Here is a 27,861-nt window from a genome sequence, read left to right on the forward strand (position 1 = left end):
CACTCGTCTCAGGAAGTGAACTCATTTGCCAGTAAAAGCATCATTTCTGTGGCCTGCTGCATGCACTGGAGTATTTCAGCACCTCAAGGAGTTACCCATAACACCAGAGTCCATGAAGGAAATGATATACTTTTCCCTTTTCTTGTTCACCCTGGGATGCAAAAACCTCACAATGTATTTATTTTTTATCTGGCGAAAAACAATACTGAAAAGAAATGACACTGAACTGATAATGAGGAAAAGCGAGACGATATTCCTAAAGGTTAAATTGACAAGGGAAAGAAATTTCAGGCCAGGAAACAATGGCAAGATAATCCCAAACTTTACAGAGTGTGAACCTGAAAACTGATTTGAACAAGCTCAGAAGTAATTTGTCTTGGATCCCAGGCATATTGACATTGGAACGACCAAAGGAAAGTTTGTGTTTAATAGTTTTTCATGAAATGGCCATTCCACCCCTAAACGGATGGATAATTTACAACTTCTCTCTGCTTAACATTCATTGGCTGCATCAGAACACACCAGAGTCATTGCCTCAAGGGCCAACTCTTGGGCCTCAGAATAGGAGCTGGGGGCTTCTTACTGTGATCCCAGGAGGGCTGGACAGACCACTCGAGGTTGCCATTGCCCTTTGTGGGTGGAGTTTGTTTTTACGATGTAATATTAATGTCATTCGAACTAGGCTAAAAAAGGCTGGTAGAATAATGACATAGGAGTTTATATACCTTCTACTTCAATTTCCCCTTAATTACACTGTGGAATGGTGATTCTAATAGAGCATTTTTACATTTACAAATAATTTTATTGGTTAGTTCAACTTTTAAGAAGTGGAGGCAGTTTTATGTAGTATAAAGTAAGTAGTCTTTGGAGCCAGAGTACTTGAAGTTCACATTCTCTTTTTGCTGTCTTTTACCATCTGCATGCCTCAGGCATGCTGTAAATCCTCCCAGAGCCTTGGTGTCCTTGGATGTATTAGTTTTCATACTGCTATAAAGATACTACCTGAGACTGGATAACTTATAAAGGAAAGAGGTTTAATTGACTCACAGTTCTAAATGGCTGGGGAGACCTCAGGAAACTTACAATCATGGCAGAAGGGGAAGCAGGCACATCTTACATGGTGGCAGGTGAGAGAGAGAGCGAGAACGAGAGAGCAAGTGTGCAGGAAAAACTACCATTTATAAAACCATCAGATCTCATGAGAATTTACTCACTATCATGAGAACAGCATGGGGGAAACTGCCCCCATAATCCAATCACTTTCCACCAGATCCCTCCCTGGACATGTGGGTATCATGGGGATTATAATTTAAGATGAGATTTGGGTGGGGATACAGCCAAACCATATCAGCTGAGAAGTGGGTATTTATAAGCTCAATGTATCTCAAGGGTTTGTTGTGAAATTATATATACATAAAAGTGGCTGATACACAGAAGACATCTGGGAAACCATTCACTAATCACTTCTTCCTGTTTTTCCCACCTTGCCCCCTTTTGAGGGTGCATTAAGTTTAGAGAGTTCTATATAATTGCTGTGGGCTTCAGGTCAAAGGGAGTAAAGGAATTCCTTACGATTTTTTTTAGCTATAAAACCTTTTGCCTCGGGATTTTATCAGCTACAGTGAGATGTTCTCCTTTTTACAGCTACATCTGTATCTCCCAAGTAGAGAAATAGTATAATCGATTCCATCACATCTTTTCCAAAAGACTTCTGCTTAAACTGCCCTGATAATGGAGGCGAAGATGCCTTTTATGCTTAAATCACTCACCTTTCTTAAATCACTCACATGTTACTTATAATATCGGTTTAGTCGTTACGGTAATTTTAATAGTTCTTCTAACCAGGGTTTCCTGGCTTTTCCAAAAATCACATCTGAAAATTTATATTACATTTAAAGTATAATTCTGTAGTCAAGATAGATCTATTGGTTAGTACAGCCCAATCTGTAAAGAGAAATTTGCAATGATTGGCATACTTTTCCAAATTTCCTATGCAAATTAAGAAATCTGATTTATCTCCTGAGTCGGTGAGAGAGGATGGGAAGTCAGTAGGAAGTAGAGAAGCACAGGGAACTGTCATTGGTAGAGTTTGCCAAGTTGGGATGTAGAAGAGGTAGGAAATTATCCTGCTTCTAGAATATTCCAGAAGTAAGATGGAGGAGGTGGAGGAATGAAGACTGATGAACAGGGGAGTTCACATGTGAGGGGTTTTTTGTCACCATCCTGAGCACCAACCGCCCACTCTCTTCTGTCTCTTGTGACTGCTTCCTGAGAGCACCTGCTGTGGCATGAGGGGCCGGGGCCTTCCCTCAGCATCAGAGCCCTGCAGGCGAGTGGGCTGAGGTGGTGGGAGGGAGGTGAAAGAGAGCTTGGTGGTGCTGAGGAGTCTGGGAATGTGGAGTGGGGTGTTTGCTCCTAATGGGGCGGGCATTTGTATCGCTGTTTCCTGGGCCCAAAGGAGAGAAAGTCTGGGTTCCGTTTCAGTGTTTTGATGATTTTCCTCCTGAAAAAGTTGTGGAGACTCTGGTCTTGGGGACTTGTTTTCATGACCTGCTTGAGGTGAATGAATTGTCACGCTCTGGGGCCTGCTTCTGAGAGAACCATGGAGAAGGAGCGCTGGATGACCGGTCCTTTTCTCTGTCCTCACTAGATGAGTTCTCAGGCTTGGAGATGGACACCGCAGTACCCACGGAAGAGGCCTACGTTATATATGATGAAGGTACAAACTGGCTTTTGAAAAATTATTTGCACACTTTCTTTCCTAATCAAAGGATCTGATTGTAACTATTGAGTGGGTGATCTTGATGGAAGTTTCCTTTAGAGCTTTGGGCCGGTGGCAATGCCGAGGGCTGGCTTAGGGAAGGGTGGTTGTACCCCACACTTCTATGTCACCCCCAAATGCATATTTGATCTAAGAAAAACAGTGTGCTTAACATGCAGATGCAGCTTCCCATCTGGTCCCTGTGCTCCCCGTTCCCTCCCTCCCAACCCTCCTTGGGCCCAAGGAATTCTGGAATTATCCATCTGGGCTCCCCTTCAACCTTTATTTATAAAACTTACTTGTTTAACAAGTCCAACTTCCTTACTTGGCTCTTCTCTTTCTTATTCCTTTCTTTTCTCTCCTTTTCTAATTACATAAAATATGTGATGCTTAGATCTGTTGATTTCTTATCATAGAATCTTTTCAAGGGTAGGTTTGTAAGATTAGGAACATAGGCCGGCCGCAGTGGCTCAAGCCTGTAATTCTAACACTTTGAGAGGTCAAGGAGGGAGGATCACTTGAGCCCAGGAGTTCAAAAGCAGCCTGGGCAACATAGCAAGACCCTATCTCTACAAAAAATTAAAAAATTAGCCAGGTATGGGAGCACACACCTGTAGTTCCAGCTACTTGAGGGGCTGAGACAGGTGGATTGTTTTGAGCCCAGGAGTTTGAGCTATGATGGCACCACTGCACTCCAGCCTGGGTGAGAGAGCAACATCCCATTTCAAACAAAAAAACACTGTTTTTTAAGGTTAAGAATACAAAGTGCCTTGGACGGCATCTGGGAGAGTCATTCAATAAGTGGTAACTAATGGTATTATTACACTTAGAACCTTGTGATTGTTTTGTGTGATTTGGAAGTTGCCTCTGCAGTTGAAGAAGTTCTTAAAGGAATCTTGTCCACACCCAGTGCCGGCCTTTGACACCAGAGCTCAAGATTCTCACTTTTGAGGTCCACCTTTTCTGCAATTATTCATAGCTCTAATTGTCTTAAATCACAACTGTGCAAACAATGTCACCTTTGATGTGTTATTTATTCATAAGAAAGCTCGATGTAGTGGTTTAATCCCAAGGTTTTCAAACAAAAACTGACTTAAAATAAAAACAGCAAATGTTAGAAAGCAAACGAAGTTTTTTTTTAGCACCTTTGAAAATACTAAGCATCTTTCTTATCTTTGAACAGTTTGAAAAAGGGGCAGTTTTATTTTCTTTTTCAAATGTTAAAGGATTAGTTGTCTTGGCAGGATTAATCCCACCCCCCATGCCCAGAAAAAGTTCACACATGGAAGAAAAAAGATTTTTTTTTTTTTTTTTTTTTGAGATGGATTCTCGCTCTGTCGCCAGGCTGGAGTGCGGTGGCGTGATCTTGGCTCACGGCAAGCTCTGCCTCCTGGGTTCAAGCGATTCTTTTGCCTCAGCCTCCCGAGTAGCTGGGACTACAGGTGTGCACCACCATGCCCAGCTAATTTTTGTATTTTTAGTGGAGACGGGCTTTCACCATGTTGGCCAGGATGGTCTTGATCTCCTGAACATGTGATCCACCCGCCTCGGCCTCCCAAAGTGCTGGGATTACAGGCGTGAGCCACCACGCCAGGCCAAAAAAAATTTTTAAGAAAAAACTTCAAGTTTATTTTTTGATGTTACCTTCTATTCTCTAAAAGGGAACATTATGCAGGTAGAGCATGGCTTTGGGCCAGTGCCATGAGCTACAGTGCTACAATGGATGGATTCTAAGGTTCTCTCCAGCTCTGAGTCTAAAACCCCATTTTTCTGGTCATATGTGTTTCTTTTTGCCCTTTCTGTCTTCTGTCTGCAGCTTCTTTTCTGCAGGGACAGAAATGGGAAGAAATAGCATTTTGGTAGAAACAAATTACGTTTGGGCATAGCATTTATTTTAGGGTGTGTGTGTGCGTGCACGTGTGTGTGTGTGTGTCTGTCTGGGTTTCAGCCTACAGTTGAATGTAAGAAGGTATCATTTGACTATAGACAGTGCCCCTTTTCTGGCGGTGCCCAATTACAGAGCCTTCATATCATTTCAGATTATGAATTTGAGACGTCAAGGCCACCAACCACCACTGAGCCTTCGACCACTGCTACCACACCAAGGGTGATCCCAGAAGAAGGAGCCATCAGTTCCTTTCCTGAAGAAGAATTTGATCTGGCTGGAAGGAAACGATTTGTTGGTAAATATAATGTCCTTAATCAGAGAAACATGGGTTTTTAACTTTTGGTCTTTGAAGAAGAGCATTACTAATCTTTTGGCCTGGCCAAGGCAGTGCATTTTGAGAAGTTTTCCCAGAATGAAGTTTCCACTGGGGATAATTGAGTGAGTCAGTCTTATGTAGATATGTATTATTTTGCTTTCTGCCAAAATCAGAAGAAGGGAGGATTTGGTGTCCAACAGAGAGAGCTGAGAGAGACTGCCTTGCATAGACTAAGAGTAAGAAACACTTAAAAACCATCTGGACCAGGGAACATGAGTGTTTTTATTGTAGCCAGTTTTTCTATGACAAGAATTACCACTGGGCCTTGTGTGTGTACTGTTTGTTAAATTCTTCCTGAAAGGTTAGCTGCTTACTGAATTGAGCCACTAGTGCCTATAATGTCACGGAGAGGAAGCTTTTTTCTTTCGTTATTTCCTATCACTTTCATTAGTTTCAAGGATTTGGGATCTAGAAATTCATTTTACTCTTCTTTCTCGGTAATTAGAACAGTTTCAATAGGAAATTCTGTGAAACTAAACTGCATTAAGTCTTGCAAGTCTTCTTTTCCCATGCCCTTAATGAACCTCATTAATGAGACAGCTGGATTAATATATTACTAAGTGGAGACAAGCAACAGCTTAAACTAATATCATCACACTTTCCTGTTTCCAAAACAACTGTTCTGCCATGAGCAGAGAACAGCTCTTGCTAGCCAAGATGTAGTGACTGAGTGTCTAAACCACACATACTTGAAGAACAAGAATATTAATTTGAGGTGGCGTTCCTGAGGCAGACACTAACACGGGTCTCTGGCATGCAGCTGCCAGGCTGCGTTTACCACATGCGCTGACTTCTCTCCCGGCAGTTCCATGATGGGAATTGAAATGCTTTCTGTGCTATTATTAGCTGTTCCACAGAACTCCTCTAAACGCTAAAGGCTTACTATTGTCTGGCTCTTTTCATAAGTCTACAACTCTCTAAAGCATAGGAGCCCACTCCCTAAACTTCCTGATAAGACCCATGGACAAGTTCTAAAGGCCTAGCTTCAGACTAATTTTTTGGAAAACACTGCCTTAGCTGTGTCCCAGGGACTCTGTATCTTTGTTCTCATTAGTTACAAAGAACTTCTTGACTTCTGCCTTAGTTTCATTATTTGCCCAAAAGTCAAATAGAGAAGCTAAAAACTGCATTCAGTCCAAATAGCCACTGAGAATGACAACCTAGCAACAAAAGATACAGTGGAATCTTCAGAAATTGCCAGACATTGTTACTGGAGATCACTTGAGAGTTTTGCATATACAAAGCCCCAATCCCAAGTCCTTGGCATTTCCAATTTAGTGGGATATAATAGAAAGAGTTAAGGGCTGGGGGTGACAGCCTCCTGTCTGATCCTTGCATAGTGGGCACTCTCAGCGTTGGCAGGAGAGATGGTAACATGAGGCCATCGGTTCATATCCTGCCTTACTCCCAGGACCGTGCATCCCCTGAAATAATGTATGTAGAAAAATCTTCAGCCATCTGTAAATGTGAGCAGCTATTGTTATACTAAGCAGTAATGTTGTAGACAGCAGTTCAGGGTCGGCCTTATGCACAGATGCTCCAGATTGTTGTGGGGGTTTATGAAACTCTAGGGAAGGCCACCCAGGGCTGAAGCTAAAGGCTGCATATCTTGATCAGTATACATTTTTTCCTGGTCCCAAGATAGTCAAGGAAATGAACTGTGTTGAGAGAATGCTAGTAAAGTGTTGAGTGGGCCTGACTCACCCTTTTCCAAATGTGGGGCACAGGAATGGCAGCAAGCTGCAGGCTTATATTACATTGAATTATAGTTTCATGATCTCTCAAAACCACTTTGAGGGCATAGTCATTGATGTTGATGGGGCAATAGGATCTTTTGGAATTACCAGATTGAAAGACACAAACACATGGATCCATTAAGGAGAGCTGGGAATGTGTTTCTGAGCTTGGCATCAAGGCTGACGGAGCCTCTGTCCAGCAGGAAAAGACTGAATGGTGGGTCTGACTCTGTGGAGCAGATGCTATGTTTCTGCCTCCAGAAAAAGCCTCCAGCAATCCAATTGGTTATCTCTGTTCTTTTCCAGCTCCTTACGTGACGTACCTAAATAAAGACCCATCGGCCCCGTGCTCTCTGACTGATGCACTGGATCACTTCCAAGTGGACAGCCTGGAAGAAATCATCCCCAATGACCTAAAGAAGAGTGACCTGCCTCCCCAGCATGCTCCCCGCAACATCACCGTGGTGGCCGTGGAAGGCTGCCACTCATTTGTCATTGTGGACTGGGACAAAGCCACCCCAGGAGATGTGGTCACAGGTGTGTCCTAAGCAGATATCAGAGTTCCCATGATCTGTAGGTGGGAAATGTGGACAATAAAGAATGATGGATGAGTGGACGGGTGCATGCATGGATGAGTGGGTTGGATGGGTTGGATGGATGAATGGGATGATGGATAGATGTCTTCCTTCAACTGGATGAAATATAGGCAACAATGGACGCCTCATGGGGTAGGGTAAGGAGTACTGGATGGAAGTCAGAAGTCCTAAATCCTCGTCCCAGGTTGATTTGCATGATCTTGAGCTCAGTACTTCATCTTTCTGGGCCTTGATTTCCCCACATGCAAAACATCACTACATCTCTAACATCCTGTAATCTTGCAAATGGCCAGGGGGTCCAGCTAGCCCCTTGCAGGATCAGATCCTGCAGTGAGCGTGACCATAAGATCCCACTGGGCCACACAGCTGTCCATTTTTGGAGTCAGCCCTCGGCTTGTGTCTCTGCCTCTTTCTCTCCTTTCACCTCTGTTGGGTGCTTCCAGACAAATCTGGGTGCTTCTCAGTTCCTTATGTGGGATTTGGAGGTGATGAAAAAATGCCCTAGGATCTTGAGCCTCCTTGGCCTCTGAGATGTTTAAGTTCACTCTGCCAAGGACATATTTGAAGATACATCTTGAAATTTAAGTTCTTATGGAAAGAGAATTGATATTTTCTGTGAATAGTTGCAAATGTTTTTTTCTGGGCCTCTGAGCTGTGTAAGAGGAAGAAGTATGGCTGTGGCTGTGTGCGTCTCTGACTGGGAGGTAGCAGTCGCATTAGAGGTCAGAGTTTGACATTCTCTGCCATTAGTGTGCTAGTGCAGTTTGCACAATTCAAAATTTCTAGTGCTTGTCTTGGTGTTCCCACTATTATATCTTACAATGAAAAAATGTGTCCAAGAATATCCAAAGAGCATCTTCTCTTGTGGAATTTGTACGGCAGCGCAAAAGCTAGAATAAGGGACACAGAAAAGAAGGCTTCTGGGTGTTCTGCCAGGTGAGACTGAAGGGCGTGGGATGCAGGGAGGGTGTGGGATTGAGGAGGTCGAGTCTTTAGCGGAACTAAAAGTGCAGTCCTGGGTAGGTGCTACATGGACCGCCGTGAAGTCTATGGTGTTCTGAATAGAATGCAAACCAATCAATGGAAGGAGGCAAGCTTGTAATCAAACAGCTAGAAAATATTTTTATTAACTGAACACACTTCTGTGAATGGTAATTTTTAAAAGCAAGCAAGAAAGCATACAGAAAAAATAATTTAAAACCTTACTTTAAGCTGTTTAGCTTTTGACCTCTTGCATAACAGATATTACTTAACATAAATATATCACTGCGCCCTGATTCAAGGGGCTTCTAAGAAACATTGGCTGCAGAATGAGAGTGTATTGGCCCCACTAAACATGCCTTAAGGGTTCTTGCAGTGAAGAAGGAGCTTTCAGAGAACTCCCAACGAATGTCTCTGAGACTTAATTCAGATGTGATTTCTGTATTGTCCTGTAGAGGTCGGGCTTCTGAAACACCCAAGCCTAGGCATTCCAAGCCATTCAAAGCTCCCTAGAGCCTTAGTGTCCTCACATGCCCCACCCTGCACCTCATCCGAAACGAAACCTCAGAGCCCCAATCATGAGTACTCATGACACTAGCATAAATAATATGGATGAGGTGTTTATAGGGCACTCCCAATACAGAGCCGTGCCAACTCCTGTCAAGCTGATTACTGTGGAACACTGCAGCACATGACGCCCTGTGGTGTGGGGGAAAACACCAGACTCCACAAGGCTCAGAGAGAGAATAGCGGCAGCTCGTCATCCATTAGTGAACCAAACACTGGCTCTTTCATCTGCAGAACAACGAAGCCAAGTGAATACATCCTAAACTTAAACGGAGCATCGCATTATCGGGCCCCCTGCAGGGCATTTGAATCCTGCTGGCTACATGGATGTTGTGTGCTCTGCTCATTTCCACCTGCTATTCTTTCTTTCACAAGCAGTCAAGTCAATGTGTAATGAGGTGGTGCCTGAACAGTGTGAAACTCCTAGAATTCCTGCCTGCAACCTGTTGCTTTCCCAAATCACTCCTGATGAATGAAGTTATTACTTTATTAGGAGTCATTCTGCAGGAAATCACCAACATGATGACCTCTTAGTTTTTCAGGACGAGCTCATCAGTCACTTTCAGGACTGGTTTTGATGAGAACAACAGAGATATCAGGAGTTATGCTGTGCTCAGCAAGCACCTTATCAAAACCCCAAAGCTCTCAAAACCCAGACACGGGATCAGCCGAGAAACCAGCGCCTTACATGGGAAATGCAGGGTTCTGATGGAAGCCAGAGGTCCAAGAGTCTAAGCTTTGCCAACTCCATTGGAAGCCGGGTTTCCATGGCACACGTGTGACCTCCATCCCCTCTGGGGTGGGCCATTGTGTGCAGCACCAGTGGAAGCATGCAGGGCTTGACTACACTGTGCCAGAGGTGAAATGCCGTGGGGAGGGCAGCAACTCTTTCCAAGTTCAATGACTCTCCTCCAGGGAACAGTGTGGGGAGGGCTCCAGGGTCCAGTTCACCTGGCTTCCGGGCCCAGCTTGCCCATTTGTTAGTTGTGTGACACTAATCAGTGATCATAGGGTGCTAAATAAAACCACGTGCACCTCTTAGGTGCATTCGATGTTGTTGATGTTTTCCTTCTTCTTAACTTGTGTGATATCTCTAAACCTCTTCATCTCCTTGCAGGCTTATACAACATTCAGTGGTAGAATTTCTCGAGGCTTGGTCCTGGAGCCTCTTTTCCTCTTGCTCTGTCTTCTCTCCCCTCAGAGTCTCATCCATACACATGGTTTTAATTCATCTCAGAAATGAGTCATTGATTTATATCTCAAGGCCAGGCCATCCTCTCCTCTGAGCCCCAAATAGTAAAATCAGATGCAAATCGTAAAATCACTTGATGTCATCACTGGGATGTCTCCAGAGCATCTCAGACTTGGTGTATAAAAAATCAGACTCATCCTGGCTAACATGGTGAAACCCCGTCTCTACTAAACATACAAAAAAATTAGCTGGGCATGGTGGCGGGTGCCTGTAGTCCCAGCTGCTTGGGAGGCTGACGCAGGAGAATGGTGTGAACCCGGGAGGCGGAGCTTGCAGTGAGCCGAGAAAGTGCCACTGCACTCCAGCCTGGGCAACAGAGTGAGACTCTGTCTAAAAAAAAAAAAAAAAAAAAATCAAACTCATCATCCTTTGCATCCTTCCCATTCCCAAATCTGGCCCTCATCTGTGTTTCCCGTTTCAGAGAACAGTCCCACTTTCCACACATTTGCTCAAGCCTGAAGCCTTAGAAGCATCTTCAAGTCTCCTTCTATCCCACTTCTATATTCAACTCATCATTAAATCTGGTCAATGTTGCCGTCTGGATTCCACTTGAACCCATCTATTTCTCTCCATTAGGTGCCATGCTCATCTAAGCTATTGCCATCTCTCACCTGTAAGAGCTGTCTAACTAGACTGTCCCATCCACATCTGCACTCCCACACCCAATCCATTCGGCATTCTGCACAGGAGAGATGTGTTGAATATGCAGACCTAATTGTATAGGTTTAATGTTTTAACTGTCTTTCCCTTTCTTTTAGAATGAAAAGCAAAAGCCTAGCATGGCCCAAGGGTGCTGCCTAGTTTTCCCATCTGTGCTGCTTCAGCTTTAGCTCATGCCACCCATTCCTGCCATTTATGGTTTCCAGCCACACTGCCTTCTCCTGGGTCCTCCCTCTTCAGTGTCTTGCCCAGGATTCCCACTACCTGGAATCCATCCCACCTCCTTCCACACAGCTTATCTGCTTCTTATCCTTCAGATGTCAACTCCTTTTCTGTGATCCCAGGGAAGCTCTTTATGTCCTCCATGGTGGGCCAGCTCCCGCTATACACCCTCTTGCAGCATTGTGGACTGGTCCTGCAGAGCACTCAACTCAGCTGTGTAATTCTGTTTCCCAGTGCACCCTGCTGCTTCATGAGCTCCTGGTCACTACTTTATCTCCAGCACTTAGTATAATGTCTGGCAAATAGTAGTTGCACAACAAATATTTGTTGAATGAATCAATACTTGTGAACTTAGACAAGATATTTAACCTATTGCTAAGACTCAGTTTCCTCATGTGTCAAAATGAGGAAGGCAATACCTACATACTAGGATCATGAGGATTAATCAAAGTCAAATTGAATTGAGGTACCTAGTTGGCATAATATTTGGCTCAAAGGAAGTGCTTGACAAATGTTTTCTCCTTCTGTGTACACATAAGAGACCTAGGATATGGGATGCGCTGAGCTGTGGGATGAACTTTACTTTGCCTCCTGGGACAGCTGTAAAGGCGGGGCAGGTGTCAGGGCCAAGGGTGCACCCGCTGAGGTCTGTTGTTAGCAAATAAGACAGAGAAGGTTGGACAATAGAAAGAAGAGCTGCCTCACTGCTGTGATTAGACAGTGAGGGCAAGGGCAGCACAGACACTCAGCAATGAGAAATCGCAGGACAGCTTTCACCAAGTGGGCATGGGACCCCTGGGTGTGTGGGGTCTCTCAGCCACACACACATGCACAGCATCCACCAGCAACATTCTTGGTTTCCTGTGCAGGGCAGTGGTGTACTACCTTACCAGGAAGTTCTTAAATACATGTGTGGAGGGCACTGCTTTTTTCTTCTGCTTTTGTTTTTCTCTGTGTGATCAAGATGAGACATGATTAGTTCTGAGGCGATGGGGAAGGCTGGGGAATGAGCAAGAGAAGTAGGGGGCCAGCAGGTCATCAGGAAGTGTCTTAGTTTTGTCATCCCCATCTGGATTCAGCAGAAGGTACCAGCGTTACATCCCATCCTGTCCCACAGTGCCACGTGCCCTCCTTCCTGTAGTTCCCACATGGAGCTGCATCTGCAGCTTTGCCTCACACCTGTCCTCAGTGGGTTACATCTTGTGTGTGACTTGGTTCCTTGGTGTCCATTGGGTTTTTCCTGTTTCCATTTTCAGGTTACTTGGTTTACAGTGCATCCTATGAAGACTTCATCAGGAACAAGTGGTCCACTCAAGCTTCATCAGTAACTCACTTGCCCATTGAGAACCTAAAGCCCAACACGAGGTATGATGTGTCAGTCATTTAGAAAAGATGAGACCCGTGTGCATGGTCGCTGATTTGCTTTGGTTGGAAACGAAGGGAGGAATCAAAATGTTTTTGTGATTTCTTTGAATACCCTGTTTGGTTCTAATAGAATATCAATGCGTGCTCACCATATGTCATATAAGTTTCTTAGAAGAAATGACTGTATGTATTGTTATTGTTAGGCTATTGTGCTTATATTTTCCTCCCTGTTTACCTAAACACTACCTGCCATCAGGGAAAGAAAAGTTGTTATCTGTGTTGAAAGAATCGGTCCATTTTTAGTCCTAATATTGTGGCACTAGGCATCGTAACCTTCAAATGTGAAAATGGAGCCACAATCACTAAACACTTTAATGAACTGGTTCCCAAACTCTGTGATGTATAAGTTCACATCATTCAAGAAAGATGCATTTTACACATTTGTAGAGGTTATAAGCATGTCTTCTTAAACTAGGCGTGGCTGGTCAGAGAATCATTTTGGAAGCCAGAGTTTATGGCCCTTGGCATGACATAGGCAAAACTGGTTCCCAGGGGCACAAAGAGAGTGACCGTTCATTCCCCTTTTATGCCATCTGGTTTTGGTGGTAATGACCCTCGGAAAGCTCCCGGGTGGGTGAGCATGGGAAAGCACCAGGCACTTGATGGTCAAGAGTGGTGTGCTGGTAAACTGGCTCTCTGGGAAAAAAATTCCTTGGTTGATACCATTTGCCAATTTCTATGGTGTAACTACTCCCATTGTGGCCAATTTTAAGCCACCATGGGCTTGCAGACTTCCTGAATACTTAATGACTGGCTCTCACAAGCTGGTACACATGGGTCCAGCAGACTGCTGTTGTGGGGAGCCACCATATTTGCTTAGCAAAGAGCTCGAAGTGAGGTGAGGGTGCACCCAAGGCCTCTCATTTTCTACACAGGCTGAGGAACATGGAGGAGGTTGGAACAAAATGGCCCTCATTAGACAGGCATGTGGTAAAGGGTGTAGAATCTGGACACTAGCTGTGGGCACTGAAAGGCTACTGAATGAGCTGTGAATTTTCCTCAAGACATTTTAATGTGCCATTTGGGCCCGCTTGTGCTGAGCTTTCATAAATTGTTATGAATTTTGGGATTTGGCAAATTAAAAGCAAGTAGTAAACCAGGAAACTGAGAAAGCACTTTTTAAAAACTTTTTCCCTAATAGTAATGGCAAGTTAATTTTTTAATCAATTAGAGAAAACAAAACCAACAAAATTAGAGAAAATGGAGTCAATGTCTTTTTTTTTTTTTTTTTTTTTTGGCGTGTGCAGAGTTACAATGCTTTTGCAGCACAGCCTCTGTATCAAAAAGCTGAGAGGCCTTCCAGAGGCCTTGCCACAGAGCTACTTACAATAGAATCTGAATCACAGCCTCCTGACTCGCCGAGTCCAGCGTTCTTTCCACAACTTCTGCTGCCAGACTGATGTTGAGTTTTGAGTCATGTCAGGAGGGTTATGTAGGGCGATGGTTTACTTGTTCTTTCAGAGAGTGTGCATGGCTCATTCATTCAGTCCTTACTACACACTTCCTGAGCGCAAGGTGGAACATCAGGGCTGGGCTGGGGAAAATACATATGGCCCTGCCCTCAAGGAGCTTACAGTCTGGTAGAAGAGGCAGATTTTTTTAAAAAAAACAACATAAATATAAACCTCCCCGATGGGTGTACATCTCCAAGTACACCATGCTTTGAGAGTATATAATGGGGGATTTTTTTTCTTTGTGAGCTTGGGGATAGAGAGGGGAGTCATATGAGGTTCTCTGGGAAAGTAAAACCTGAGCCATAAGAATCAGTCATCCTGCACAGAAGGCTGTGCTCCCAGCAGAGAGGATGCCTCAAAGAAGTGTGTGTCTTAGGAAACAAAGGAGGCCGATTGGGAGGAAGGGTGAGGAGAGGTGGGACAGACAGTGCCAGGGGCTCTTGGGTTGGCCCCACACACACTCAGTGTCTTGAGGCAGAGGAGGAGCAGCAGCTGCTAATCTCCCTCTCCTGAAGTGCCCACCTGCTTATGTGCTCTTCTGGTAGAGATGCTGGCAGCTCCTCCTGCATTTCCTCAAAACCCTTTTGAGCAGCTGCTAAATTTTAGAGCTAAGAAAGTACAAGTGTGATGTAAGGACACTCATTTTCCCCTGTGTCACTAGAATGCAGATCATATCTGGGGAATTCACTTTGGTCGTCTCAGTCCTCATGGGGGCTCTCTTGAGAAACCAGCTTCTGAGTCAATGCAGGGGAGACCAGAAGTCAGTCTACCCAAAAGAGGGGCCAGGGCATAAAAGTGAGCTTTGGTTATTTACAATTGGATCTTGCTTTTGACTTTAAGTGAGCATTGTCTACCTTGGTCACCAGACAGAGTCCCAAAGAACTCTTTGGAGTCTGCATATTTTAAATCCATACTGAAAACACACAGACTTGTCATGATTGAGGCTGTTCAAAAGAAGGTGTCAGAAGCTTATATAAGAAGGTGAGGCATGGATTGCTTTTGTTACTTGGCTGAGGCAGAGACTATTCAAAGTATGAAATGTATACTTTAGCCCATCGAAAAAGTTTCATGTGGGTTTTAAAAATGGAATTTTACTTTTTGCTTAATTTCATATTGTTTTTCAGCTCAGCATATTTAAATTTACTTTGATAGCTTAGGTGAGGTTCTAATGGGAATATGTCTTTGGAATGGTCACGTGAGTTTCTGGAGGCCTAGAATCATTGTGTCAACAGGGAAGGTGGATTTGGAGAATATTTAGGTTTCAGTGTCAAAACAAAATCGATACAAACAGATCCATCTGAATAGTGGGTCTCAGCCTGACAGTCACCCTTCTGCCACCTCCTTGATGGCATAGAGGCACTTCCCTCCGTGGGGTTGACTACTCAGCAGAAGTGTCCCATGGAGCCCCTGAGTATGCATCCTTCCTTATGTTTTAATTTCCTTTTCAAAAAAAAGTATCTGTAAAGTTTGCCCAGGACTGCAAATGTATGCCAAACCCACTGCTCAAACTGCCTGCAGAGTTTTGCCTTAAATAACTCCACAACCACTGCATAAAAGTATGTGTAACTGGGAAAACATGAGCTGCTGAGTGAATTGAGATTTGGAAACTCATATGTTCTTAATTGTGCATATCTTTTTATTTAAATTGCAATAAAAAAGAATACTCCTAAATAAGATGCAAATGGCTTAGGAAGACTAATTTTACCCAATGGCTTTTCTTTTCTTTCTGTTTAATCAAACTCAAAGTAAAGTATCTCTGTTCTGAGGCCAGAGACTGCCTTGGTGATCCAGCAGCTCAGAAGGCTTGAGGCCAAGGCTGTTGGTGCAATAGGCCTAATAACCCTTTGCTCTCTGAATAGGAATAATTTGCTTTTGAAAAATATAGTGCATTTTAATTAGTACATGGAATCTGTGTGCCCGACTTAATCAAATAAAGAATTTTATAACATTTAAGTGTGACATTCTTACTGGCCAAAAGCCAGAGAAGAGGTCCCTTATGAGCTCTCTAAAATGACAGAGCCACCAGAGATTCTTTACCTCTCTCTTCATCTGTAAGTAGCTAAGCATTAAAAGAGCACATAAAATATCTAGAATCAAGAGGTGAGGAAAGCACAAAGATTAAGATATAGTGGGACACAAGTGTGGTGTTGGTCTTTATTACTTCTCTAGCCACCATTCTTTTTCTTTTGCTTGCAAGAATGCAAATAAGATGCTTCGAGACTCAGTCTCCCTCCAGATGAGCTAGCTGACTCAGGCAGTGTGCTTTCCAGCACATTCTGTGTTCCAAGACAAAGTTTAGCCCTACAGAAAAGGCTCTGTTTCCGGATCTTTCTCCCTTCCCCTTCTTGGACTTGTTTCTCTTTCCTTGAGGCGCAGAAGCTCATAACTCAGTGACTTTTAAGGTGGTCCCTTCCCAGCTCCAGAGCCAACCACTGCGTTTCTCAATGCACCCAAGACACCATTGTCATGTTTGCTTCCCTGAAGAGGCAGCCTCCAGCCAAGTTCGTCCTCTCCCTGTCAACCATAAGTTGCCTGGTTGCTGGAGCAAACGTCCTGCTCTTCCACATGGACTCCAGGGATATAATTAGGTTATAATTTGAATTCTGCTTTGGAGTGTTTTGCTCCACCACCCTCTCTCTCTTGGGCTGTGGGACTGAAGCGGAGACCAGAGTCTTAAACCTGAGCGAGAGCAGGGCTAGAGGAGCGTCTCACCAGGGATGAGCTCAGGTGAGCCTGCGCAGAGCAGGGACGGTCCTGATGCAAAGGAACGCATGCTCAGCAAGCAACCTGTGTTCTAATATGTCCCTTCTATTGCCATTAGCCATGTGTCTCTGCTATGTTAATTGTATTATTTAGAGAATTTATTCAAAACTGAGAAAGTTCAGAAAAAGACACGAAGAATCACTAGTGCTGTGTGCATTTGTGAAAAGTAGAACTCAAAGCCTGTCACGGTTCAGGTGTTCAGTAGTTTGGGAGTCTGTTTTGTTACACAGAAATCAAATACACGTCTCTTTCAAAATATATTTTCTTCCAACTCCAGGTATTATTTTAAAGTGCAAGCACAAAATCCTCATGGCTACGGACCTATCAGCTCTTCGGTCTCATTTGTCACCGAATCAGGTATGAATGACTTCACATTATGATTTGTTTTACTTTTCTAGAAAACGAAATAAATAATCTAGAATGATAGCTACAATAGAATAAATCCTTACTTTTCTATTTAATGAGCTCATGTTGGATATCTGTTTCTAAAGTAAACATTATTTGCTTTGTGCTAGGTTAAAACTTGGATAATAAAATTAAAAGTAGTTTACACAGGCTCTCTGAAGAATAGAAAGGTCAAATTCCAATGAAAGGAAAAAAAATCTAGATTTCAACAACATGGGAAAGATAAAGTTGACACTATCTGTACAAAATTTAGTTGCAGAGTTTTAAAAAAATTATTGCAAGCACATAAAGAACACACATGTCATGTGGCTGACAGGAAGTTGCCTCTCCAATGAGCCAAGACATTGGATGACCCCTTTAGTAGAAAGCAGAGATATCTTTAATTAATATTGAGAGGTTAATTACAATATCATTCGCTCTTACAAGCAGTATCATTCAGAGCATGCCTTTGCATTTTGGGGTGCTGGTGGGCAGAGCTCTCAGTTCCTTCAAGAAAATGTTCCTGGTCAGGGGTGGTGGCTCATGCCTGTAATCCCAACACTTTGGGAAGCCAAGGTGGGAGGATCTCTTGAGACCAGGAGTTCAAGACCAGCTTGAGCAACACAGGAAGGTCCTGTTTCTACAAAAAAAATTTTTTTTTTTTAATTAGCCAGGCATGGTGGTGCATGCTTGTAGTCCCAGCTACTCAGGAAGCTGAAAAGGGAGGATGGTTTGAGCCCAGGAGGTTGAGCTGTAGTGAGCCGTGATCACGCCACTGCCCTCCAGCTTGGGTGACAGAGTGAGACCTTGTCTCTGAAAACATAGTTCCTATGACCTATGGTCCAATGTAGCACATGCAGAGCCAGCTACTGTGACAGTTCTTGGCCCAGAGACTTTTCCATGTAGGAAGCCAGGCTGAGTTCAGATCAACCCAGCTAAGCCAGCCCTGCACCCAGCTTCCATTGGCTAGATTACCTTCTACATGCAGCCTGATCCCAGAAAATGGGTCATTGGAAGATATTTTTAATTGTAATGATTTAAAAATTTACTGAGTCAAAATAAATGAAAACATAAAATCTTTTGTAAGAATATGCTTTATACCAGAAATGTAGGCAAAGGACCTCAAACATGTTTTCATCTATTTTTTTAAGAAATATGTTTCTGTTAGTAATTAGGAAACAGCAAGAGAAAATTTTATCTGTGGTTAATTTGCTAAAGTAAGGGATGTGTCTGTGATTATGACTGCATTTCCTAAAAGCAAGGTGGACCTTGGCAACTATCAGAATCAACATGAAAAAAATATTTAAAAAAATTCAAATCCAAAAAGCTATCAAGAAACTCCGATCTGAAATCTTTCTGAGAGTAAAAGTGATATACACGTAACTTCTGGAGCTGCAATCTAAAGTTTTGATAAAACAGCTGTCTTCTACCTTCTCCTCTAAGAAAAACTCCTAACTCATTGTTTATGGCCTCCAAGGGGTGGGTGAGGAAAATTCAAGGCCCCACCCTACCCTCTGAATAAGAATCTTTCTAGGAAACACTTTCAATGAGCTCCAAGAGGAGCCTCACACATGAAAATTGGACAGTTAACTTGCTCTGGTCATCTTCCTTTATTCCATCAGTTTATTCAAGTTTCTCCTTCATTTTGTGCTACCCTGCTGAAAATGGTTAGGCGAGCAACAGGAAAATGATAAAGTCAGTGAATTATGGCATTTGCCAAACATAACAATCTGAAAATTAATATAGAAAGTAAATGTAGTGTGTGACACAGGCTGTACCACGAGGTCAGGTTTTGTTGTCCGTGCTGGTGTCATTTTGTTTGTTTCACTCCACCTGCCCTGGGGTATTTGGGACTTTTTTGGCAGACTGCTGAACTTCAGTTCAGAGCAGGGGAGCAAAGAGAGCATTTGACACTTACAGCTATGGTGTGTCCCTCTATTTTGTGGATAGCAGAGGACATCAGAACAAATGGTCTGTACAAAGCACAGTCTAGGGAGATTTGGGGGTGATGGAAACATTTTTGCAGGCTGATTTTGGCAGGATTCCATGAACCTATGCAGGCGTGAACATTCATAGGATACATACCCTAAAACAGCAATTTACTGTATGATTTTTTTTTTTCAAAAATAATAAAAGAATGGTCCAGATTTACCTAGTTCATGGCATTTTATAAAAATGAACTTTTTTGGCCGGGCACTGTGGCTCACGTCTGTAATCCCAGCACTTTGGGAGGCCGAGGCGGGCAGATCACGAGGTCAGGAGATCGAGACCATCCTGGCTAACACAGTGAAACCCTGTCTCTACTAAAAATACAAAAAATTAGCCGGGTGTGGTGGCCGGCGCCTGTAGTCCCAGCTACTTGGGAGGCTGAGGCAGGAGAATGGCATGAAGCCGGGAGATGGAGCTTGCAGTGAGCCAAGATTGCGCCACTGCACTCCAGCCTGGGCGACAGAGCGAGACTCCATCTAAAAATAAAATCAGGTAAAATAAAAATAAAATAAAAAATAAAAAATTAGCCAGGCATGATGGGGCATGCCTGTAATCTCAGCTACTCAGGAGGCTGAAGCAGGAGAATCACTTGAACCCAGGAGGTGGAGGTTGTGGTGAGCCGAGATCGTGCCATTGCACTCCAGCCTGGGCAACAAGAGCAAAACTCCGTCTCAAAAAAAAAAAGAAATTTTTCTAAAGCAGAATTCCTTAAAAAGCTAGTGTCATATTCTCTTAAGTGGTGTTACTTGTGCTAAGGTAGAGACAGGTTTTACATTTGTTGAGGTATAAATGGCATACAGTAACCTGCACGTACTTGAAGTGTACATCTTAATATATTTTGAGTTGTGCTTATACCCATGAAGCCATTGTCATTGTCAAGATAGTGAGCATATCCATCTCCCGGACAGTTTCCTCCTGCTACTGTGCAATGCAGCTTTCCCAGGCCCCTTGTCTCTCCAGTTTATAGGCAAACATTCATCTGCTTTCTGTCACTATAGATTAGTTTGCACTTTCTAGATTTGGGTATCAGTAGACTCATACAGTATGAACTCCTTTGATTGGCTTCTCTCACCTAGCATAATCATTTTGAGATTTATCCAAACCATTGTGTGTATCAGTAGTTCACTCTCTTTTACTAGTGAGCAGTATTTTCTTGTATGGCTGTGCTACAGTTTGTTTACCTAGTCAGATCACCTGTTGATAAACACTTGTGTTGTTTCTACTTTTTGACTATTACAAACAAAGATGCTATAAACATTTATGTGGAAGTGTTTGGATGAACATATGTTTCCATTTCTCTTGGATAAATGACTGAGTGGAATGGATGGATTTTATAGTAGCCGTACGCTCACCTTTTTAAGAAACCACCACACTATTTTCTAAAGGTAGACAATTTTTTAAATGAATACTGAATTATTTTGTAATACATAATATCAAAACCTTATTATTTTCAGGGATCCACAGCTTCTAGGTAAACAGCAACACACTCTAACTAGAAAACAGTATTTCTCAAAAGGAAATGTTTAGAAAATAAAACCAAGGAAAACGTTGGCATCTATCAAACCTTATCTTTTTCTTTATTCTAATTTGGTTAGCTATTTCAGTTACACTAACAATTTAAAGAATTGCATGATTGTGAAATATGGCACAAAGTCCATTATTTCTTTTTCATTCTACAGATAATCCTCTGCTTGTTGTGAGGCCCCCAGGTAAGTTTATCTTCTTGATAATCTGGACATTCTGGTAATCAAGTTGAATATTGAATGTGAGATTGTTGTGATTACTCACAATTAGAAAGTCTGGACCATTTTCACAATTTTCTGTCAACTTCTATGCTTTCCTTGCATGCTTCATCCTGATCTTTTTTACTCTGTGGAAAGAATGACCTGAGAATTTAAAAATAGAGCCATAGCAATCAACATCTATGAAAAAACATTATGGAGTAGCCAGTCCTATGAAACAGATACTTTATTTTCATGACGATTTGAATATTTTAAATCACTGAAAAGGCAGCAAAGTGCAACAAGTAAAACAGCAAGTTTTACGTTGTTTTTCAAGGAAATTGAGAAAGCCTTGTTGCTTAAGGGCGAAACAGGTCTTCTGAGTAGCAAGAAGTGGAGTCTATGCAGAGGTACCTGGGGACAGGATGGCATGCCCCAAAAGACCAAATCTGCCATTACAGCTTATTTTCCTTGCCGTTTAAAGACTTCTTAACTCTGAGAATCCCTTATTGAAATGTGAATACTTTAAATACGTTCCAGTAAATGGAATGCCCCAAATGTACTTTAGTACTAAAAAGGACAGAGAAAGAGAAGGAAGATGGGAAAATTTTGCTCAAAAAAGCCCCGCAAGGCCAGGCGCGGTGCCTCACTCCTGTAATCCTAGCACTTTGGGAGGCCAAGGCGGGCGGATCGCGAGGTCAGGAGTTTGAGATCAGCCTGACCAATATGGTGAAACCCCGTCTCTACTAAAAATACAAAAATTAGCTGGGCATGGTGGCGTGCACCTGTAATCCCAGCTATTCAGGAGGCTGAGGCAGGATAATCCCTTAACCCAGGAGGCAGAAGTTGCAGTGAGCCGAGATCGTGCCACTGCACTCCAGCCTGGGTGACAGAGCGAGACTCCATCAAAAATAAACAACAACAACAACACAAACAAACAAACAAACAAAAAGCCCTGTAAGGAAAGGAAGGCCCAGGAAGTCAGTTGAATTTCCTGGCACTTTGTGTGAGAAGACACACTGTGGAGTGCTTACCCTTAGCAGGTGTGTTTTGTGTTGTCAAGGCGGTGAGCCTATCTGGATCCCATTCGCTTTCAAACATGATCCCAGCTACACGGACTGCCATGGACGGCAATATGTGAAGCGCACTTGGTATCGAAAGTTCGTGGGAGTTGTTCTTTGTAATTCACTGAGGTATAAAATCTACCTCAGTGACAACCTGAAAGGTAAGTCTTTGTGCATGGTTGGCTATGGAAGGTATGGAACATTTTGATTTATCAAGTACAAACTTGGCACCACAGGTGCATCAGAATGTTTATGAGGACTGGAACTATGATTATGGCTCACTCTGCCTCTAATACAAACCAATTTTACAGATCCTACTTTGAGGATACTAGTTTTTACATTGGCAACCCAAAAATATTTTAAAAGATTTACTATGTTGGCCGGGCACAGTGGCTCACACCTGTAATTGCAGCACTTTGGGAGGCCGAGGTGGGTGGATTACTTGAGATCAGGAATTCAAGACCAGCCTGGCCAACATGGTGAAACCCATCTCTACTAAAAAGAAATAAAAAATGAACAAATGAAAAATTCACTATGTCTTAGGAATGACATAGTGACTGGCTATGTCATTCCAAAATTCTGTTAGAAATCTAGGGTTTTTTTTTTGCCACTAATACAATAATAATGAGTATGAGCGTGAGCTGGAATAACTGAGGAAAAGTTTCCTCTCCAGCCCCTGCCACAGCCACAACTTTACAGAGAAAAAATGTAAATGGTGGAACATATATGAGCAGTAATATTTATTCTGTGTCCTAATAAAAATCACATTGTTTTTATCATGGTAGGAGATTAAAACAAAGAATAACTCGAGTGCTTTGAGCTACTAACACTTCCAAATGCGATTTCTATTCAGCTGGCTTTTCACTCACCCACCGACACAGCAAACTTGTTTTTTATTTTTAAACTTGCACAACTTTAAATTTTTCAGTGTATACATTGTTAAAACTTTACCTCAGCTGGTCTACATTTTGTTATTGGTCAAAAATATATTTTGGGTATTTTTTGTTGTTTTTCTTTTTCTTGTTAGTAGTGATCATTTGAAAACTATCAAAACAAAGTCCCTCCTTCAACCCCAACCCTAGCAAATTCTGTGTTTATGCTTCTCCCAACAAGCACGGTCTGTCTCTTTCTCTCTCTCTGCTCTTTTCTTTCTCTTCCACCACTGTCCTTTTCCTCCCCTGCTTCAGAATTCCTAGGAGAGGCTGCATAACCATGTGTCATATCCCAGGATTGGGAGAAACAAGTTTGTCCTACTGTGCAGCCATGGCTCAGGACCATGGACAGCGTCTCACGCCACAGGCCCGCCCCCTCCTAGTTACACATGAAAACAGATTCTTCTATTTGTATAGACCTTCCTGCCTTTCATAATAACTTCATGATGTATCCTACAACTATCATAGTTTTAATCATTCCTTTTTTTTTAGAACTAAGGAATAGAAAAGTCTACTCGAAACTGCCTATAGTGTTAATGCTGTAGTTCCAACTTACTGGACATTCATTAAGTATTTAGCATACTTTGATCTTGCTGAATTCTTACAACCTTTTTGAGATTGGTGCCATTATCACCATTTTCAGACATGAAAAGTACAGCACATACAGTTTAAGTAATATGCTCAATTCAAACAGTCTCCAAAGCTTGTGCAAAAAAACTCCTAAACCAGTTGTGACTTTCTGTACCTAGTCATGGACTCAATCAATTCCTTCATGCAGATACATTCTACAGCATTGGAGACAGCTGGGGAAGAGGTGAAGACCATTGCCAATTTGTGGATTCACACCTTGATGGAAGAACAGGGCCTCAGTCCTATGTAGAAGCCCTCCCTACTATTCAAGGTAATACAAACAAATGCCTTATATATTGCCCTGGGAGGTGGGAGAGAAGGATTAATAGAGGGGGAAATCCACAGTAGGACTGCCTTTGCCTTGTCATTTGAAGATGGATGTTGGGAGCACTTAAGGTCATAAAAATAAAAAAATATAAAGAATCAACAAAATGCTTCCATTATGTATGGGTGAGGGGGTGAGTCTCAAGGAGGTGGGGAATGGCATGAACAAAGGTACAGAGAAGGCAAAGATAAACACACATGCAGACCCACCGTGATGTGTTTCAGGAGGTAATGTATAAGCTATTTGATTGTCTGTCCTACAAGCCTGTCTTGGTTTTGTGGCCCCACTGCAAGAGGACAACAGCCTGGGCAACAGAGCAAGATCCTGTCTCCAAAATAAAGAAAAAGAAATAAAATAATAAATGTTAATCTCATCTAAGAAATAGTTTACAAAAACATTTAATGTTGGATCAGATATGTAGCCTAGTCCAATCAACACATAAAATTAACTATTACAACAAATCTACAAACTATATCACCTTTCTTCATGTTTTTCTGGGTCTTACAGTCCCTCAGGGTTACTAGTATCTGCATTATCCATATTCCGTGGTGTCCCTGTGACTGTGGTCATGGGACTGGCCCTGAACAGAGCTGCTGGCTATTCAGCACACTCACTGGTGGAGGGGCAGGCAGCTATTTATTTGGCAAAAGTAAACAGGGCCAAGAGTGTGAGAACAGTTACTGAGTTTCCAGAAAAATTTTGAGAAGGTTGGAGCATCCTTCCTACTTCAAGGGAGAAATGGTCAGAAATGCTACGGGATTTCTTTGAGAGATTTCCTTGAAAGGTCTAAAAATCTACCCGAGAGTCCAGGAATTAAGCCTTGGAGGATAGAGGTAAGTTGGGAGCCCTGAGCTCTGTGAGGATGGGGCAGGAATCTGGCTCAATGTCATCCATCCAGGTCAGGGCCTGCCCGGTAGCGAGTGCTGACTAGCAACTGGCTAAAATTATCCTCTTCTGTGGGGAGAGAGATATCACGCCATCCTAGCTGTGTCACACATGTGTGGGGACTGGACGATCTCTGCAGAACTGTTTGGGATAAAGAAATACTTTACACTTAGTCACTGGGTTCCTATGGAGGAGGCCTGAGCTGGTCCCCAGCTCCAGCATGGCCCCTGAGTTATAAGCTGGGCTTTCCCAAAAAGCATAAGAGACAGGTGGGGAAGACTCCACCCCAGGCTGGGGTTGGGGCTGGGCCCAAGGTCCTGGCCCTTCCCCAGGGCTATGGCAACTCCACACAAAAATGGTTCAGTTTATTTGAAAGTAGCATTTTGTCACAAGAACAACTTACCAGAGGCCTTCTGTCTGAAGGAGGCTGTAAAGATGAGTTCTACCTGTTGGTTCAGGGGCCTCTGACACTTTTCCCCTCTCCTGTTGCCCTTCCAGGCTACTATCGCCAGTATCGTCAGGAGCCCGTCAGCTTTGGGAACATCGGCTTTGGAACCCCCTACTACTATGTGGGCTGGTACGAGTGTGGGGTCTCCATCCCCGGAAAGTGGTAATCACAGGACCGTCATGCTGCAAGCTTGCCCTGCCCAGCCCCACCAACTAAGTCGCACTAAGGGCTGTGAGCAAAGACAGCCAGCGTGCTCAGCCCTGCTGCCCTAGGTGCCAGGAAGGTCACAGATGGACACTGGCCATTCTGGTCATCTCAGTCTAGAACTCAGTCCCACTTCTTGGCCTGGACAATGAACAGGATTCAGTTTTGCTGTTAACTTTGCTTCTCCACTTTTTTATTTTGTTGTTTGTAATAGCACATCCCAGAGACATCAGAAACCAGCAGCTGATTCAGTGTGATTTCCAGACTTTTTAGGCATGAAATTCGGACACGTCAGTATTTCCAGGAACAGCATATGCATGCCGTTCTTGCTTCATGGAATGCTACATGCTTTCTGTTTTTCTCATTTTGGATTTCTCCAAAACTAACTGAATTTAAGCTTCAGGTCCCTTTGTATGCAGTAGAACGGAATTATTAAAAACAGCGCCAAAGAATATAAATATATCCTACTTGAAATTTACTCTATGGACTTACCCACTGCTAGACTAAATGTATCAAATCTTATTTGTAAATTCTCAATTTTGATATATATATGTATATATGCATATACATATCCACACTTGTCTGCAAGAATATTGATTAAAATTGCTAAATTTGTACTTGTTCACCAGATAAATGTGTGTCAGACTTTTTGGGCAAAAGTGTTGTGTATTAACATCTTTTAGAAGCATCCAGGGATACATACTATGCATACTCTAGCAACGGTGGGAGGTATGCATTCTTTTTGTGGGTGCTGTGGGGCTCTGAAATGATGAGGAGGATGAGATACCATCAGTATCAGTACTAGAACTGGCCACACCATTGACCACTGCACACCAAGTGCTTTCCACCTGAGGCGACAATCTTTCCACATCCACGGGGAAAATATATTTGTTGCCGCCATGGAGGCATATCCAGTACGTTCCAGATGGATAGAGATTTTAGATCCTAAATGATTTAAAAGTCTTGTTTTTAAGAATTCCCTTTGTCTTTCCTTCTTAGCTCAACATCTGCTCATTGAAATAGAAGAATCTTGCCTCTCTTGACTGTAGCACAAGAGGGTTTATTTAAAGGCATTTCGTTCTGATTATTATTATTATTATTATTATTTGAGACAGAGTTTCACTCTTGTTGCCCAGGCTGGTGTGCAATGGCACGATCTTGGCTCACCGCAACCCCGCCTCCTGGGTTCAAGTGATTCTCCTGCCTCAGCCTCCAGAGTAGCTGGGATTACAGGCATGCGCCACCATACCCGGCTAATTTTATATTTTTAGTAGACACGGGGTTTCTCCATGTTGATCAGGCCGGTCTCGAACTCCCGACCTCAGGTGATCCAGCCGCCTCAGCCTCCCAAAGTGCTGGGATTACAGGCATGAGCCACCGTGCCCAGTCCTCATCCTGATTATTTTTAAAACATGCTGTCCTTTCCATGAGCGTGGCTGGTCCCTGTCCCTAAGGCGGCACAGTGCCATGAAGGGCTTATCTTCTTTCGCAAAGCTGTCCGCGGAAGAGCAGCAATGGTGGAAATGGGCTGGAGGCAATTGCTTTTCTGGGGCCTTTGGACTGCACCCCTGTGCAACCCATTCAGCTGCAGAATGCAGTCCCCGTTTCTGGAGTTGATTATTATCAGTGCCAGCACTGAATTGAGGTGAAACCTAATGTGTCTGGTAGGTTTGAAGGTAAAATGTACAAAGACAGAAGTAACTTTGCAGGGTCTTTGTGACGGATCCTTGATGTCTGATATTTTCCTTGTATTCTACAATCTCCTTTCTATAGTCAACAATGGTAAAGAAAATACAAGCATTCTGACCTCCTGGAAAAGTACTAGAATTCCTTAGGGAGACAGATCATGTGTTACCCACGTTTTAGTTTGGAAAATAGGGTAGGAATCTTTAAGTAACTTTGGGATCTCTTATACATAAAAAGGGACTTCAAGAAGGAGATGCCCTATTTTTCACACTAATCCACATTCAAATATGCTTGCAATGCCAAGCCAAAGATACGATCTTTAAATATAACTGAATTTCCTAATAAGCACATTACTTGCTTCCTTTATCTCCTCTCCCTCCAAATTTCTGTGTCAGCATCTGTATTAGTCAGTTTTCACACTGCTGATAAAGATATACCTGAGACTGGGTAATTTACAAAAGAAAGAGGTTTATTGGACTTACAGTTCCATGTGGCTGGGGAGGCCTCACAATTATGGCAGAAGATGAAAGACACATCTCACATGACTGCAGATAAGAGAAGAGAGGTTGTTGGGGGGAAACTCCCATTTTTAAAACCATCAGATCTCATGAGACTCGTTCACTATCATGATTCAATAATCTCCTAAAGGGTCCCTCTCACAACACGTGGGAATTATGGGAGCTACAAGATGAGATTTTGGTGGGGACACAGAGCCAAACCATATCAGCATTCAGCAGCAGATTGCTCATTTCCTGCAAATGTTTTCTTGGGTCTGAATAACTCAGAATGCATGAGAAAAGAGCCATTTGGTCTGTCTAACAAGCCTGTATTGGTTATGGGGCCCCACTGGAAGGCGTGGGCATTAGGGCTCAACATAGAGACACAAGTGACTGCTCCTCTGTGATTTGCTAC

General features: G+C 43.0%; 1 protein-coding gene across 5 annotated transcripts in view; it reads left to right on the plus strand.

The window, feature by feature from the left end:
• Positions 1 to 25,891, plus strand: part of FNDC1 (fibronectin type III domain containing 1) — a 100,138-nt gene extending 74,247 nt beyond the window's left edge. For all 5 annotated transcript variants that reach the window (XM_063666794.1, XM_054493146.2, XM_063666795.1 and 2 more), the window contains 9 exons: positions 2,651 to 2,719; positions 4,801 to 4,944; positions 7,068 to 7,298; positions 12,296 to 12,404; positions 16,959 to 17,038; positions 20,734 to 20,763; positions 21,839 to 22,000; positions 23,550 to 23,672; positions 25,110 to 25,891. In XM_063666794.1, the coding sequence (XP_063522864.1) occupies positions 2,651 to 2,719; positions 4,801 to 4,944; positions 7,068 to 7,298; positions 12,296 to 12,404; positions 16,959 to 17,038; positions 20,734 to 20,763; positions 21,839 to 22,000; positions 23,550 to 23,672; positions 25,110 to 25,225 (1,064 nt within the window). In that variant the 3' untranslated portion in view covers positions 25,226 to 25,891. The remainder of the gene's footprint in view (positions 1 to 2,650; positions 2,720 to 4,800; positions 4,945 to 7,067; positions 7,299 to 12,295; positions 12,405 to 16,958; positions 17,039 to 20,733; positions 20,764 to 21,838; positions 22,001 to 23,549; positions 23,673 to 25,109) is intronic.
• The last annotated feature ends 1,970 nt before the right edge of the window (positions 25,892 to 27,861 follow it).

Source organism: Pongo pygmaeus, chromosome 5 (genome assembly GCF_028885625.2).
Source record: "Pongo pygmaeus isolate AG05252 chromosome 5, NHGRI_mPonPyg2-v2.0_pri, whole genome shotgun sequence".
NCBI classification, from domain to species: Eukaryota; Metazoa; Chordata; class Mammalia; order Primates; family Hominidae; genus Pongo; species Pongo pygmaeus.